This window comes from Ictidomys tridecemlineatus, chromosome 5 (genome assembly GCF_052094955.1).
Source record: "Ictidomys tridecemlineatus isolate mIctTri1 chromosome 5, mIctTri1.hap1, whole genome shotgun sequence".
NCBI classification, from domain to species: domain Eukaryota; kingdom Metazoa; phylum Chordata; class Mammalia; order Rodentia; family Sciuridae; genus Ictidomys; species Ictidomys tridecemlineatus.
In genome coordinates this window covers 134,628,473-134,643,349 of record NC_135481.1, presented here as the reverse complement: position 1 = coordinate 134,643,349, position 14,877 = coordinate 134,628,473, and the positions used below count along the sequence as shown (strand labels likewise).

General features: G+C 38.3%; 1 protein-coding gene across 5 annotated transcripts in view; it reads left to right on the top strand.

Annotated features, from left to right (window-relative positions):
* The window catches only part of Pde8a (phosphodiesterase 8A), a 154,425-nt gene that overhangs the window by 87,530 nt on the left and 52,018 nt on the right, over nucleotides 1–14,877 (top strand). For all 5 annotated transcript variants that reach the window (XM_078051137.1, XM_005320179.2, XM_021722922.3 and 2 more), the window contains 2 exons: nucleotides 697–887; nucleotides 14,764–14,820. In XM_078051137.1, the coding sequence (XP_077907263.1) occupies nucleotides 697–887; nucleotides 14,764–14,820 (248 nt within the window). The remainder of the gene's footprint in view (nucleotides 1–696; nucleotides 888–14,763; nucleotides 14,821–14,877) is intronic.

Genomic DNA, 14,877 nt, shown 5'->3' with positions numbered 1-14,877 from the left:
GTTCTGGTTCAGGAGCCAGCTCTGGTTGGGCCCTGGATGGAGAGGGAAGAGGTAGTAGATCCAGGCCTCCCAGATCTGGGGCTGGAGCTAGCATAGCCAGCTCTTGTCCTATTGTCCACACAGATGTAGCCTATCACACCTGTATTGTTCCTTTGTCACTTAAGTGGTAGGCTTTGAAATGTAATATTTCAGTCTACCTATTGTTACTTTTACAATCAGAGTGATTTTTTTTAACCTTGAAGGAACTATATAAAATTCGGTGTCAAAACTTTTAAATACAATATTGAAATAATTAAGTGTTTCTGTAGTTTCACTGAAATATTAGCATTTGTCATCAGAGGCATACTCCATCAAGTTTCTGTTTACTAAATAAACATTGTGTATTTTAATTGATTCAGTTTCAATATAAAATGCTCTATTAAGTCTTTGTTGAGTTCTGCCAGTGGATTTATTAGCAAAAGAAATAAGTATATGAGCCATGCACTTGAACTTCTAGACTAAGAGTAGATAGATAATAACACTGATTCGGGGAACTGAATGAGAATGCTGTGAGTTAAGGATAGAAGAAGGATTTGAATTTGATGATTATGTTCTTGTGTGACCTTGCCTGAAAAGAGTTGGAAAATCATAGTTAATAAATAATAATCCTAAAAACATCTCTGAAAAAAAAATGTGTATGTGCTCTTTTTGATTCAGGTACTTTTAGTGTTTACCAAAGAAGATAACCAGTGTAAGGGATTCTGCAGGGCATGTGAAAAAGCAGGGTTTAAGTGTACAGTAACCAAGGAGGCACAAGCAGTCCTTGACTGTTTCCTGGACAAACATCATGACATCATCATCATAGACCACAGAAATCCCCGTCAGCTAGATGCAGAGGCATTGTGCAGGTAAGCGCAGGACTCAAGCCTAAATAATCCCACTGGCATTTGTAACAAAAAGTGTCTCCTAGAAATATTGAGTTGAATTCAGTCTCTCAATGGAAAGTAAGCAAGACATTAGAACCTCATTATTTCTTAGACTAATCTCTCTTGTTTTGTGTGGCTTTGCTTTGTTTAAAAAAGTTTTAAAAAATGTGAATGAGAACCATTAAGGGTTAAGATAAAACTCAATGTTTAATTAAGCATAGTTATCAACTGCATGTTACTGTGACAAAAATTATAATAATTTTCCAGATTGTTTTTTAAGTTAAAAAATTTCAGAATTGTTTTCTAATATTAGAGAAATGTGCTTCATTTATAATGCATGCAACAATATTAATATCATGAGAGAACTTTGGGTTGCAGGCATAAATCTAAAAAAGTGCTTCTTTAAAATTAAAATTTTTTTGCTGCTGATAGATGCAAAGTGAAGTAAACTACCCATTTTATTTAATAGGGGAAAGACAAATCATGACTTTAGTATAATGTACTATATACCATAGTTATAGGATATTTATTTAATTATATAACATAGTTAGGATATTTAAAATCTTGACTTTTGATAAAAAAAGATTTGAGCCAAATATAAAGAGTTAAAAATTGACGTGACAAATAGCATCATATCAAAAGGTAGTTTGCGGGGTACCTAGTTATTTCTGCATGTGCTTGCTTTCTTGGTGGCAGGAACCCACATTTCTGATAGTAAGATCAGGTGGCTTTCACCCTAGCATGTTTGTATTTGTAGTTTCCTCTCTGACCTTGATCTAGTAGCTGAAGTGCTGCCTATATTCCTTGCCAATTGACTCTGCAGCAAGCCATTATCACTATAGTCCAGAACTATTTGACATCTTGTATGGCCAGTCACCAAGGGAAATAGAGAAAGCTCTGGCCTGGGCAGAGGGAAGTAAACATCCTAGCTCAGCTTTTCCCTTGTCCACCTGCTGGGCTGGGTAACTCTGCCTTCTCTGGAGATGTTTTATCTCAGCTATAAATTATTTTTTTCAGCATTCTTTTTTTTGTTGTTATTTATACAAAATAAGAAATACAAAATACAAAAAAGTGGAATGCATTACAATTCTTATTACACATATAGAGCACAATTTTTCATATCTCTGATTGTATACAAAGTATATTCACACCGATTTGTGTCTTCATACCTGTACTTTGGATAATAATGATCATCACATTCCCACCATCATTTATAACCCCATGTCACCTTCCTTCCCCTCCAACCCCTCTGCCCTATCTAGAGTTCGTCTATTCCTCCCAAGCTCCCTCTCCCTATCCCACTATGAATCAGCCTCCTTATATCAAAAAAACATTCAGCATTTGTTTTTGGGGATTGGCTAACTGCACTTAGCATTATCTCCTCCAGTGCCATCAATTTACCTGCAAATACCATGATTTTATTCTCTTTTATTGCTGAGTAATATTCCATCTTTTTTATGCATTCATCTATTGATGGGTATCTAGGTTGATTTCACAGTTTAGTTATTATGAATTGTGCTGCTATAAACATTGATGTGGCTGTGTCCCTGTAGTATGCTGTTTTTAAGTCCTTTGAGTATAGACTGAGGAGACAGATAGTTGGGTCAAATGGTGGTTTCATTCCCAATTTTTCAAGAAATCTCCATACTGCTTTCCATATTGGCTGCACCAATTTGCAGTCCCACCAGCAGTGTATGAATGTACTTTTTTCCCCATATCCTCACCAACATTTATTGTTGTCTTCATAATAGCTGCCATTCTGACCTGAGTGAGATGAAATCTTAGAGTGGTTTTGATTTGCATTTCTCTAATTGCTAGAGATGATGAACATTGTTTCATATGTTGATTGATTGTATATCATTTTCTGAGAAGTGTCTCTTCAGATCCTTGGCCCACTTATTGATTGGGTTATTTGTTTTTATGGTGCTTAGCTTTTTGTTGTTGTTGTTGTAGTTGGACACAATACCTTTATTTTATTTATTTTTGTGTGGTGCTGAGGATTGAACCCAGCTCCCCTCACATGCTAGGCGAGTGCTCCACCGCTGAGCCCCAGCCCCAGTGCTTAGCTTTTTGTGTTTATTTTATTTTATTTTTTTATTGGTTGTTCAAAACATTACAAAGCTCTTGACATATCATATTTCATACATTAGATTCAAGTGGGTTATGAACTCCCATTTTTACCCCAAATACAGATTGCAGAATCACATCGGTTACACATCCACATTTTTACAGAATGCCATATTAGTAACTGTTGTATTCTGCTACCTTTGAGTTCTTTATATGCCCTAGAGATTAGTGCTCTATCTGATGTGTGAGGGGTAGAGATTTGCTCCCAAGATATAGGCTCTCTATTCACCTCACAGATTGTTTCTTTTGCTGAGAAGAAACTTAGTTTGAGTCCATCCCATTTATTGATTCTTGATTTTAATTCTTGTGCCACAGGATAAATTGAAGAGTATTGGTATTAGTTCTTCTTATTAAGGAAGCTGGGGCCTAATCCCACATGATGGAGATTAGGGCCTACTTTTTCTTTTATTAGACTCAAGGTTTCTAGTTTTATTCCTAAGTCCTTGATCCATTTTGAGTTGAATTTTGTGCATGGTGAGAGATAGGGATTTAATTTCATTTTGTTGCACATGGATTTACAGTTTTCCCAGCACCATTTGTTGAAGAGGCTATCTTTTCTCCAATGCATGTTTTTGACACCTTTGTCTAATATAAGGTAATTGTAATTTTGTGGGTTAGTCTCTGTGTCCTCTATTCTGTACCATTGGTCTACCAGTCTGTTTTGGTGCCAGTACCATGCTGTTTTTGTTATTATTGCTCTTGTAGTATAGTTTAAGGTCTCATGTAGTGATGCCACCTGCTTCACTCTTCCTGCTACGGATTGCTTTAGCTATTCTGGGACTCTTATTTTTCCAGATGAGTTTCATGATTGCTTTTTCTCTTTCTATGAGTAATGTCATTGGAATTTTGATCGGGATTGCATTAAATCTGTATAGTGCTTTTGGAAGTATGGTCATTTTGATAAAATTAATTCTGCCTATCCAAGAGCAAGGTAGATCTTTCTATCTTCTAAGGTCTTCTTTGACTTCTTTCTTTAGGATTCCATAATTTTCATTATATAGATCTTTCACCTCTTTTGTTAAGTTGATTTCCAAGTATTTTTATTTTATTTTATTTTTTTTTGAGGCTATTGAGAATGGGATAGTTTTCCTCGTTTCCCTTTCTGACAATTTGTCACTGATACAGAAATGCCATTGATTTATGGGTGTTGATTTTATATCCTGCTACTTTGCTGAATTCATTTACTGGTTCTAGAAGTTTTCTGGTGGAACTTTTAGGGTCTTCTAGGTATAGAATCATATCATCAGTAAATAGTGCCAATTTGAGTTCTTCTTTTCCTATATGTATCCTTTAATTTGTTTCGTCTAATTGCTCTGTCCAGTGTTTCAAGAACTATGTTAAATAGCAGTGGTGAAAGAGGGTATCCCTGTCTTGTTCCAGTTTTTAGAGGGAATGTCTTCAATTTTTTCTCCATTTAGAATGATGTTGGCCTAAGGCTTAGCATAGATAGCCTCTATGATGTTGAGGTATGTTCCTATTATCTCTAATTTTTCTAGTGTTTTGAACATAAAGGGGGTGCTGTATTTTGTCAAATGCTTTTTCTGTGCCTATTGAGATGATCATATGATTCTTATCTTTAAAGTCTATTGATGTGATGAATTACATTTATTGATTTCTGTATGTTGAACCAACCTTGCATCCCTGGGATGAATCCCACTTGATCATCGTGCAGGATGTTTTTGTATTCAGTTTGCCAGAATTTTGTTGAGAATTTTTTTTTTGCATCCATGCTCATTGGAGATATTGGTCTGAAGTTTTCATTTTTTGATGTATCTTTGCCTGGTTTTGGAATCAAGGTGATACTGGCCTCATTCAATAAGTTTGGAAGTGCTGCCTCTTTTTCTATTTCCTGAAATGAATTGAAGAGTGTTGGTATTAGTTCTTCTTTAAAGGTCTTGTAAAACTCGGCTGTGTATCCATCCAGTCCTGGGCTTTTCTTGGTTGGTAGACTCTTGATATCTGCTATTTTGTCACTTTGAATTGATCTGTTTAAATTGTGTATATTATTTATTGGGGTACAAGTTTTCAAAATAATTTTTAATTATCTTCTGTACTTCTATAATGTCTGTTGTGATATTTCCTTTTTCATCAAGTATGTTAATGATTTGAGTTTTCTATCTTCTCTTCATTAGCATGGCTAAGGGTCTGTCAATTTTATTTATTTTTTTCAAAGAACCAATTTTTTTTTCTGTCAGTTGTTTCAATTTCATTGATTTCACCTCTGATTTTAATTATTTCCTATCTTCTGCTTTTGGTGTTGATTTGTTCTTCTTTTTCTAGGGCTTTGAGATATAATGTTAAGTCATTTATTTGTTGACTTTTTCTTCTTTTAAGGAATGAACTCCATGCAATGAACTTTTCTCTTAGAACTGTTTTCATAATGTCCCAGAGATTTCAATATGTTGTATCTGCATTCTCATTCACCTCTAAAATTTTTTTAATCTTCTCCTTGATGTCTTCTGCAACCCATTGTTCATTTAGTAGCATATTATTTGGTCTCCAGGTGTTGGAATGGATTTTATTTCTTATTTTATCATTGTTTTCTAATTTAATTTCATTATGATCTGATAGAATGCAGGGTAGTATCTCTACTTTTTTATATTTGCTAAGAGTTGCTTTGTGGCATAGTATATGGTCTATTTTAGAGAAGGACTCATGTGCTGCTGAGAAGAAAGTATATTCTTTCGTTAAAGGATGGGATATTCTATACATGTCCGTTAAGTCTAAGTTATTGATTTTATTATTGAGTTCTATAGTTTCTTTGTTCGGCTTTTGTATGGAAGATCTATCTAGTCATAAAGAGGTGTGTTAAACTCACCCAAAATTATTGTGTTGTGGTCTATTTGACTCTTGAATTTGAGAAGAGTTTGTGTGATGAATGTAGATGCTTCATTGTTTGGGGCATATTTATTTATAATTTTTAAGTCTTGTTGGTTTATGGTTCTCTTGAGCAGTATGTAGTGTCCTTCTTTATCCTTTTTGATTGACTTTAGTTTGAAATGTACTTTATTTGATATGACAATGGAAACTGATGCTTGCTTCCACAGTCCATGTGAGTGGTATGATTTTTCCCAACCCTTCACCTTCAGTCTGTGGATGTCTTTTCCTATGAGATGAGTCTCTTGGCTGCATATTGTTGGGTCTTTTTTTTTTTTTTTATCCAATCTGCTAGACTATTTCTTTTGGTTGGTGAGTTTAGGCTATTAACTTTCAGGGTTATTATGGAAACATGATTTGTATTCCCAGCCATTTTTTTTTTATATTTACTGTGACTTGTTTTTTTCTCTGATTAGATTTTTCTTTAGTATAATACCTCCTTCTGCTGATTTTCATCATTGTTTTTCATTTTCTCTTCTTGGAATATTTTGCTGAGGATGTTCTGTAGTTCAGGATTTCTAGTTGTAAATTCTTCTCATTTTTGTTTATCATGGAAGGTTTTTATTTCATCATCAAATCTAAAGCTTAGTTTTTCTGGATATAAGATTCTTGGTTGGCATTCATTTTCTTTCAGAGCTTGGTATATGTTGTTCCACGATCTCCTGGCTTTGAGGCTCTGGGTTGAAAAATCTTCTGAGATTCAAATTGGTCTCCCCAATATGTGATTTAATTTCTCTCTATTGCAGCTTTTAAGATCCTTATTCTGTATGCTAGGCATTTTCACTATAATGTGCCTTGGTGTAGATCTGTTGTAATTTTGTACATTTGATGTCCTGTAAGCCTCTTGTATTTGGTTTTCCAATTTGTTCTTCATGCTTGGGAAATTTTCTGATATTATCTCATTGAGGAGATTGTGCATTCCTTTGGTTTGAAAAATCTGTGCCTTCCTTTATCCCAGTAACTCTTAGATTTGGTCTTTTGATGCTGTCCCATAATTCTTGGAATGTCTGTTCATAGTTTCTTACTATCGTCACTGTGTGATAAATTTTATTTTCCAGATTGTATATTTTGTCTTCATTATCTGACATCCTTTCTTCCAAGTGATCTAGTCTGTTGGATATGCTTTCTATTGAGTTTTTTTATTTGATTTAAAATGATTTCAAGGATTTCTGACTGTTTTTATTTTTTTCAGAGTCTCTATCTCTTTCTTGAAGTAATCTTTTGCTACCTGTATTTGCTCTCTTACCTCATTGTTGGAGTGATCGATTTTTGCCTGTATTTGCTCATTTAGATCATTCTTTAATTCATAGATCATTTTAATTATGAACCTTCTGAACTCCTTCTCTGACATTTCATCAACTTCACTGTCCATGGGTTCTGTGACTGTAGAGTCCTGGTTTGTTTGAGGCACTTTCCTCCCTTGTTTTTTTCATGTTGTCTATGTGACTTCCTTTCTTGCAGTGTGGATCTGAGATATTACAGTTTCTTCCCTATATTCTTGTAGTACCCCTGCAGATTGTCTGTATCTCACCTTGATGTTGGGCTTCCAGACCCTTCTGGTATTCCTCAATGAATGCTACTGCATCCTGGAATAGGTTCTGTGCAAGTTGGAGTGGGTGGATCTGGACTGCTGGGCTCAACCTTCTGAGGTAGTCTGCTGTTTGGAAGAGGCAGTCCTGTGCCAGAGGTTAGGCTCTGGTGGGTGTCTGCCCCACTGGTGGAGGGGTGGACTAGACCTATTGTGAGCCTGGGTCCCGCGTGGGCTGGTGTGGGCCATCAGCTGTAAATTTGGAACACTTATTTTCCAAGATCTCTTCTTTCTCTAACATCCGATGGGTATCACTCAAAGGAAGGGCAGGAAATATATAAATTATGTGATGTCTGAGTGTGTTGGTGGAATGCTGCAAGGCAGGAGAGATATCTAAGGAAGGACAAAGGGATGCCAAGTTAGAAAAGCTGAGGCAGGGGATGGGAGGAAATGCTAAGGAAAACTTAGCCTCTTTCCCTGTCTTCTGCAGGCTCAAACATAGCCACTGGTATGTGCTGGACAATGGAAATTTATATTCGTAAAGGTGACTGCTGGATCATCCTGTATTATGAAAGAAAAACTAAGTTATATTAGTTATGCTCCATTTTTTAAATCATGATAAAATATACAAAACATACTCCACTTTTTTTGTTTTTTGGTAGTGAGGATGAACCACCACTAACTAAGCCACTACCCCACCACCACCTTTTTTTTTTTTTTTTTTAATTTCAAGACAGGGTCTGGCTTGCTCGGGCTGGCCCTCAACTGGCTATCCGCCTGCCTCAGGCTCCCAGTTAGTCAGGATTATAGGTATGCACGTCTGTGCCTGGCCTCTGCTCCACTTTTTTTTTTTTTTTTTTTTTTTTTTAATTTTCACGTGGTGCTGAGGATTGAACCCAATGCCTCACGCATGCCAGGCGGGGGCGCTACCACTTGAGCCACATCCCCAGCCCACTTTTTAAGGGAAGAAAATACACTGTTGTGTATTTTGGGAATATTCTAAACACATAGGGTTAATTAATTTAACAAAATTTTATAGAGCCCTGTATAAGAGAATTTTGTTTATCCAAAAGTAAATAAAATTAAGCTCTTGTCTTTTACAAACCTGTGAACTAGTGAAGTAGGAATATTTAAATGAAAAAAGTATGTTATGTACTACTGAGAAAAAATACAAATACCAAATTCTATAAATATTATAATCATTTTTTCATCATATAAAGGACTATTTTATATAATTTTTAAACAAAGAGTAGGAGCTAAATTGTCTAACATGGTTCTTAAGAAATGCAGAATGTCATCTATGATATTCACTTCTACAGAGTACCCACCACCCTTTATCCAACCTCTTTTGGGGTCCTCCAGTTCCCCAAGGGAAAGCTCCTGAGTTTCAGAATTTCTCCTTCAGGTTGAGCCCAACTTGTCTGGATTTGGTTGCCAGATAGATCTGTTCCTCTTTCCCGTAATGAATCTCCAACATTCGAAGACAGAAATTGTGTTCCTTCAAGATATGTCTTTGCTGAATTGAGCACATCCTCATTACTGTTAATGGCCCCTCACAAGAGTGTGGTTTCAGATTCTCACCCCATCTGAGGACCCTCTTCCAATTAATAGCTCTTGTAAACCTGGCTCCGAACTGAAAGTTCACAATAAGTTTGGATGGACCAGTGAAGAGCAAACAGAACAGTACCCTCCCTTCCCCTACCAGAGAGCAGACCTTTACAAAAGCAGACTCTCGTCACATTCCTTTCCTGATGGCTGCATTCTCGCCTGGGCCAAGAATCTCAAGTCTTTCTCGCTAGCTTTTTCCTACTACAGCATCTTCATCTTATTGGGTAAGAGTTTGGGGTGGGGTTTGGGTCTTTCCTCCCATTCATATTGAATTTTCTAGATGCAGAAGCAGGCCTTAATTTATTATCCTAAGTTAATTTCATCTTGATTCTGGCTCTTACCAGGTTCATCTCCTTGCACATCTCCCTAGAGGGATGCCTGCTAGCTATAGACTGCTTCTTCAAGAACTCTCTACAGACTCTGCTCCTTAATTGGCTTACTGTTTCTCCCAGGAGACCTGCACAACCAATGAGTCCTTAGCCTTGAGAGAGGATTGTCTTTCCCTCTGCCTTCCCTTTCAGGATGCCTAATTGACACCTGTGATCTTTGAAGGATTTTTCATCAGTTGCTAACTTGTTCAAATAACTGGGGGCATTTGGAATTCCTTACACTCCTTATGAATTGCCTTCCTGAAGGTCAGATATTCTGTGCTGTATTTCCACATTCATGATTTAGGGGCCCTGCTTTGCAAATCTCAGTCTGCATTTGATACTAGAGCCATATAGATGAATAAGATGTGATTCTCACCTTTAAGGAACTAATTTTCTAGCTGGAGTATGTCTTTGTACTGCTATAACAAAATACTTGAGACTAGGTAATTTATTTATTACTATGTTTTTAAACTAACATAAAATTGTACATACTAATGTGTGGTACCTTATGATATTCAATACATGTATGCATTATGTAATGTTTAAATCAGGTTAAACATACTTATCTCCTCAAATATGCATCATTTCTTTATGGTGAAAACTTTCAGAATTCTTTCTTATAACTTTTTGAAATGTACAGTATATTACTGTTATCCGTAGTCACCTCACTGTGCATAGTATATCAGAAGTTCTTGAGAAACCTGGTAATCTATAAAGAACAGAAAATAATTTTTCTCTTAGTTCTGGAGGCTAGGAAATCTCAGATCAAGGGGCTTGCAGGTTTGGTTGTCTGGTGAGTGCTGCATCCTCAAAGGCTGCATGCAGTCCCTCTTTTAAGAGCCTTGATCCCATTCATGATAGAGGAACCCTTATGGCCTATGCACCTCTTAAAGACCCTATTCTTAATGCTGTCACATTGATACCACCTCAGTTTTGGAGTAGACACATCAACTCATACAGAGGACAAGTGAGTGACTACAGTACAGAGTTACAAGTACCCACAGAAGAGGTTTACACATAGTGCTCTGGGTACCTGTGTCAAGGAGGGCTACACAGAGGATATTTGGGTTGAGTCCTGAAGGGTGGATATAAACTTTGAAAGAAACTTTCTGGTAGAAGGAGCTTCTACCGGGTAGGAAAATGAGGGTGTCTGGGCTCCTCTGCTCAGTGCTGGTGGCTGCCAGCCAGTCAGATGAGGATCATGGTTTAGTAGACTGAAGCAGCAGACACAAGCCAGGTTGGAGGCCCAGTATGCTGAGCCAAAGGCTCTGAGTTCTACCCTTTGGGCAATTAAGACACTAGCATATTCTGTGCAGGGCAGTTCCAGGAGAAGATGGAAGATCACTTGGTACAAAGTAGAGGATAGTGTGGAAGACAGGAGGAGTAGAGGCAGGTGAGCCTGCGGTGGGGCTGCTGGAGGCCATTTTGTGCAGTACCTGTATTTCCTGTCAGGAGATCCAAAAGATAGCAAGAGAGAAGATCACACAATAAAAAAGCAAAGATAAGACAATAGAGATAGAAGAAGCTAGGGAAGCAGAAAAGGACAGGGGTTTCCACTCTGATCTGTTGTACTGGGGAAATATCGTAAGAGTGTGCTCCACACACTTCAGTTTCTGAAGCTTAAGTACTGGTGGCCCTAAAGGAAGGCAGTGGGAAGAGGCTTTAATTCTCTCCCATTGCATCTGCTAAGTTTGGGATGTAGGAGTTGCACTAAAGAAACAGACAGCCAAGCCCCAGCTGGTCAGCAAGGCTTCTGTGAGCTCGCCAGAGGCCCCACTGCTACCCCTGTTGCCGCTTTGTTCTTCACATTCTGTGTGTTTAGAAACCTGAGATGGGATTGGACAGAGCCATGGTTTTTCCTGTTGTGTTGTAGAAAGGGGCAGAAGCACAAGGAGGCTGAAACAGTCCTTCACATACTGTAGTTTTAGAACTACATCAATTCTAAAATTTAGTTTGAGAACAAGGAGAGCAGTCCAGGAGTCACACTGTGTAGTAGATGCGCCCACCCACTGCCAGCACTCGCCAAGCCTGACTACACCTGTCCACCTGACCTGCAGCTCGGAGCTCAGAAGGAATTGCTGGCACCTAGGGTCCAGTGCAGGGGTGTTAAGGAAACTTTGACCCTCTCTTCTGACAAAATCTCAGCCTGGGTAGGTGCTGCTCCTGTTCAGTGGTGAGTGAACAGGATGAAGCAGGAGACTATGAAGATCTGCCTTGGCATATCTTCAGGGAAGAACAGCCCTAATAACTAAGAGCTTCATTTTTTTTATAAGAAACTGAAAATCTTTTTGGAGACATACGCTGAGTGTACTTTGAAGAAGTGAAGAAATATTCCTTTGTGCTATAGGAGCAGGGCTCCGTAATGAAAAGGAAGGTTTTGTAAAAGGAGATGGAAGAAGCACTACATGGAAACCCAAAGCACATTAACAAAATTAAAATCTGTGTTGAGTGCAGAAGCAAGATTGACTCAGTTTCAGATGCTTTCATGTAATTTCTTGATTCGCCTTGGTCTGCAGATCCTTTTTACCATTGGAAATTTCATTATTTTTTATCTGAAACTCACTCCATGTGGCAGAGAACAGTAGCAAAAGCACAATGAGTTGTGCTTATGCAAAATTTAACTCTAAAAAGAGCTTTACCATGTTCGTATTGTGAGCCTCCATCATGTGGCTGTTTTTCCAATGTTTTGCCAAGACCATCAACAGAATTATTTGTAGGCGGCCCAGGTGACTTGAGACTGTAATTAGTTGTTCCCCATATCCATTTCTGATCTTTTCCTAGTAACAGAATTTCTGATATTTATCTGGGCCTATGGCCACTGAGAAACAATATTGCATTTGCTAGCTTTTCTTGAAGGTGGCCAGTGGAGCTATCCTGAGATCATCTGTGGGTTGCCTATGTGCTATTCCTGCATACTTAGGTCTCTTGAAAGTTTTCTTGAAGAGAGGGAGCACACCCTTTTTCCTGCTGTCTGGAATGTGGACATTATGACTAGTACTCCACAACTCTTGGAATATGAGGAAGAAACCATGTATAGACAGTATTGGAAAAATAACTAGTGGAAGAGGCCAGGTTCCTGGCTGTTCAAAGTGCTATGACAGCCCTGGACTCTTTTCCTCTGTATGTCTTTTATGTGTGAGACGGGTACATATAGTTAAGTAACTCTTCTTTGGGGCTTTCTATCATGTGTAGCCAAGTTGACTCCTACCAGTACACCAGATAACATGGTTTCCAGAGAATCACGCTTTGCTCTCACAGAATATCATTCTGCAGGATAGCGCTCCTTCTTAAATCTGCCTCCTATTGTCCAGGTGTACTTATTGACTGAGCCGAGTCATTTCTTTCCTAATTTTTATGATTCTAAAGGATGTCCCTTTTCTAGCAGTTCCTCCTCTATATGCACTAGAAAAAGTCAAGAGTACGCATCTACCTTCTTTTCACTTTTAGAGCTCCTTTGAAGGGCTTGCTCCAATTAAACATGGTCCTTCCTTCCACTTCTTCCTTAGCCAGAGCCCCTTGTTCTTGTATCTCCAGTTATGAGCAGGCCACCCAAACTTTCTTACTGAGATCATCTGTGTGGTTGCCTATGTGCCATTCCATCATTCAGATATCTGTTTTTCTAAAAAGCTAGAGCTGGTTTAAATGGCTGGCTGGGTACTTAAATCTTCTTTTCCTCCCTCTAGATCTATGTGATACGCTAGAAACATAAATACAAGAACAGGTACAGTGTTCCTTGAAGTCATGAAAAAACCACTGTGTGACTGTGTCTCTCTTGCTCCTTGTTTTGAGATGAATCATGGGATGGAAATTAGCCTTCTCAAGTGTCTACCACTCAGCAACCCTTCTAGTTCTAGGCCTGAACCAGGGTTAGACACTTGGTCTGCAAGCCCTGCAGTGGCCTGTTTGGATGGTCTCTTCCTATTGAACCATGTAGTGTGTGTTAGGTTGGCTTCGCTTGAGAGCAAAGGCAGGTGGGAGCTAAAGTTAGTCCCTAGAGCTGCTTTCCTGTTCCTGAACAACACTCTTACCACAGGATAGTCTGCATCTATATTACAGCAAGCCTTTCTCAGCCTGTGACCCCTAAGGAAATTTATCCTGAAGGCTCTAAGATACAGCCTTGCCTGTTCATTTGTATATAGCCTGTGACTGCATTCAATGTCAGAGTTAGGTCGTTGGGACAGAGTTCATATGGATCCATATGGCTCTCAAAACCTAAAATATTTACTTCCTGGCTCTTTACAGAAAGTTTGCCAACACTGAGGCCCTCCAATGTATATGCAGAATCTCTGACACATCTAGAATGCTTATGTTATATACTGTCTTTAGGAGAATTGAGAAATAGTCATTCAAATAATTTGTGTTTTGTAATTTAGAAATGGTTCTAGATCTTGAAGTTTTGTTACCAGCCTCAGCTCTCTGGACACATTCTCTAGGAGGCCAGCATGCTTCTCCCTTGGCTAGCACAAGTTGGGTATGGTCCTTACTATTCCTCTTCTTCTAAAGTCCCCCATGTGAGTCCTCTTCCTCTGTCTGGGCAGAGTTCCTTCCTCCTTTGGTCACCTGGACATTCTCCAGACAGCCCCACTGGAGGATGTATTCGGAGCTGATGCAAGCCTCCAGCGGAGCTCTTCCTTTTCCTTCTCCTATTCCTCTGTGTCATATTTACATCGCCCCCCTCTGATCTTTAAAGCTGTATTCTTATCCCCAGAGTCTCTGAGCCTCATACTCTCTCAGTACCTTCAGTGGAGCAGCCTTTTACTTTTCTCCACCAGGCCTCCATGAATAACCTCTTCTCACAGGTGTTGATGCTCTTCATAGAATAATATCTTGCATTTCCTAGTTAGGATTTGTGGTGGTATTAATTTTGCCTTCATTTTACCCAGGAACTCTTCAATTTTTTTTTCTGCTTAAAATAGAGTGAAGAGCTGGCCTTTGAGCTCTTTTATCCCCATAGTCTGCACAGCCATCAGCCTTTAATACACATAAACTTGCATTTCCCTTTAGTAGGAAGAAAGGGACTACAACTGTGTAGTCCCTTTCACATAAGCAGAGAATAGAGGAAATTCTCCATCCAAAACAACCAGTTAGCAAAACAAAAGTGGGCACATAACTTCATCTCTACTGTTAACAGTCATTCCATAATTTTATGGTTATTGCTATTCACTGATTAGGACTTTGTCCCCAAAGAGAAAAAGAAAAAGATCAAGTAGCTAAGAAGGTGAATCCAGAGTATGGAGTGACCTTTTCTTCCCTTGAATCCCTCTCCCTGAACTTTTAATTGCTCTATCAAATTTATTTATTTGTTTTTTGAGGACTATTTTCATATTTAATTTTTTGTTGTTTTAAGGTCTATCAGATCATCAAAACTCGCAGAAAACACAGTTATTGTTGGTGTAGTACGCAGGTAAATTTTTGTTGTTTTATTACTTTTTTTTAATGTTGAAACCCAGGTATCAGTGTA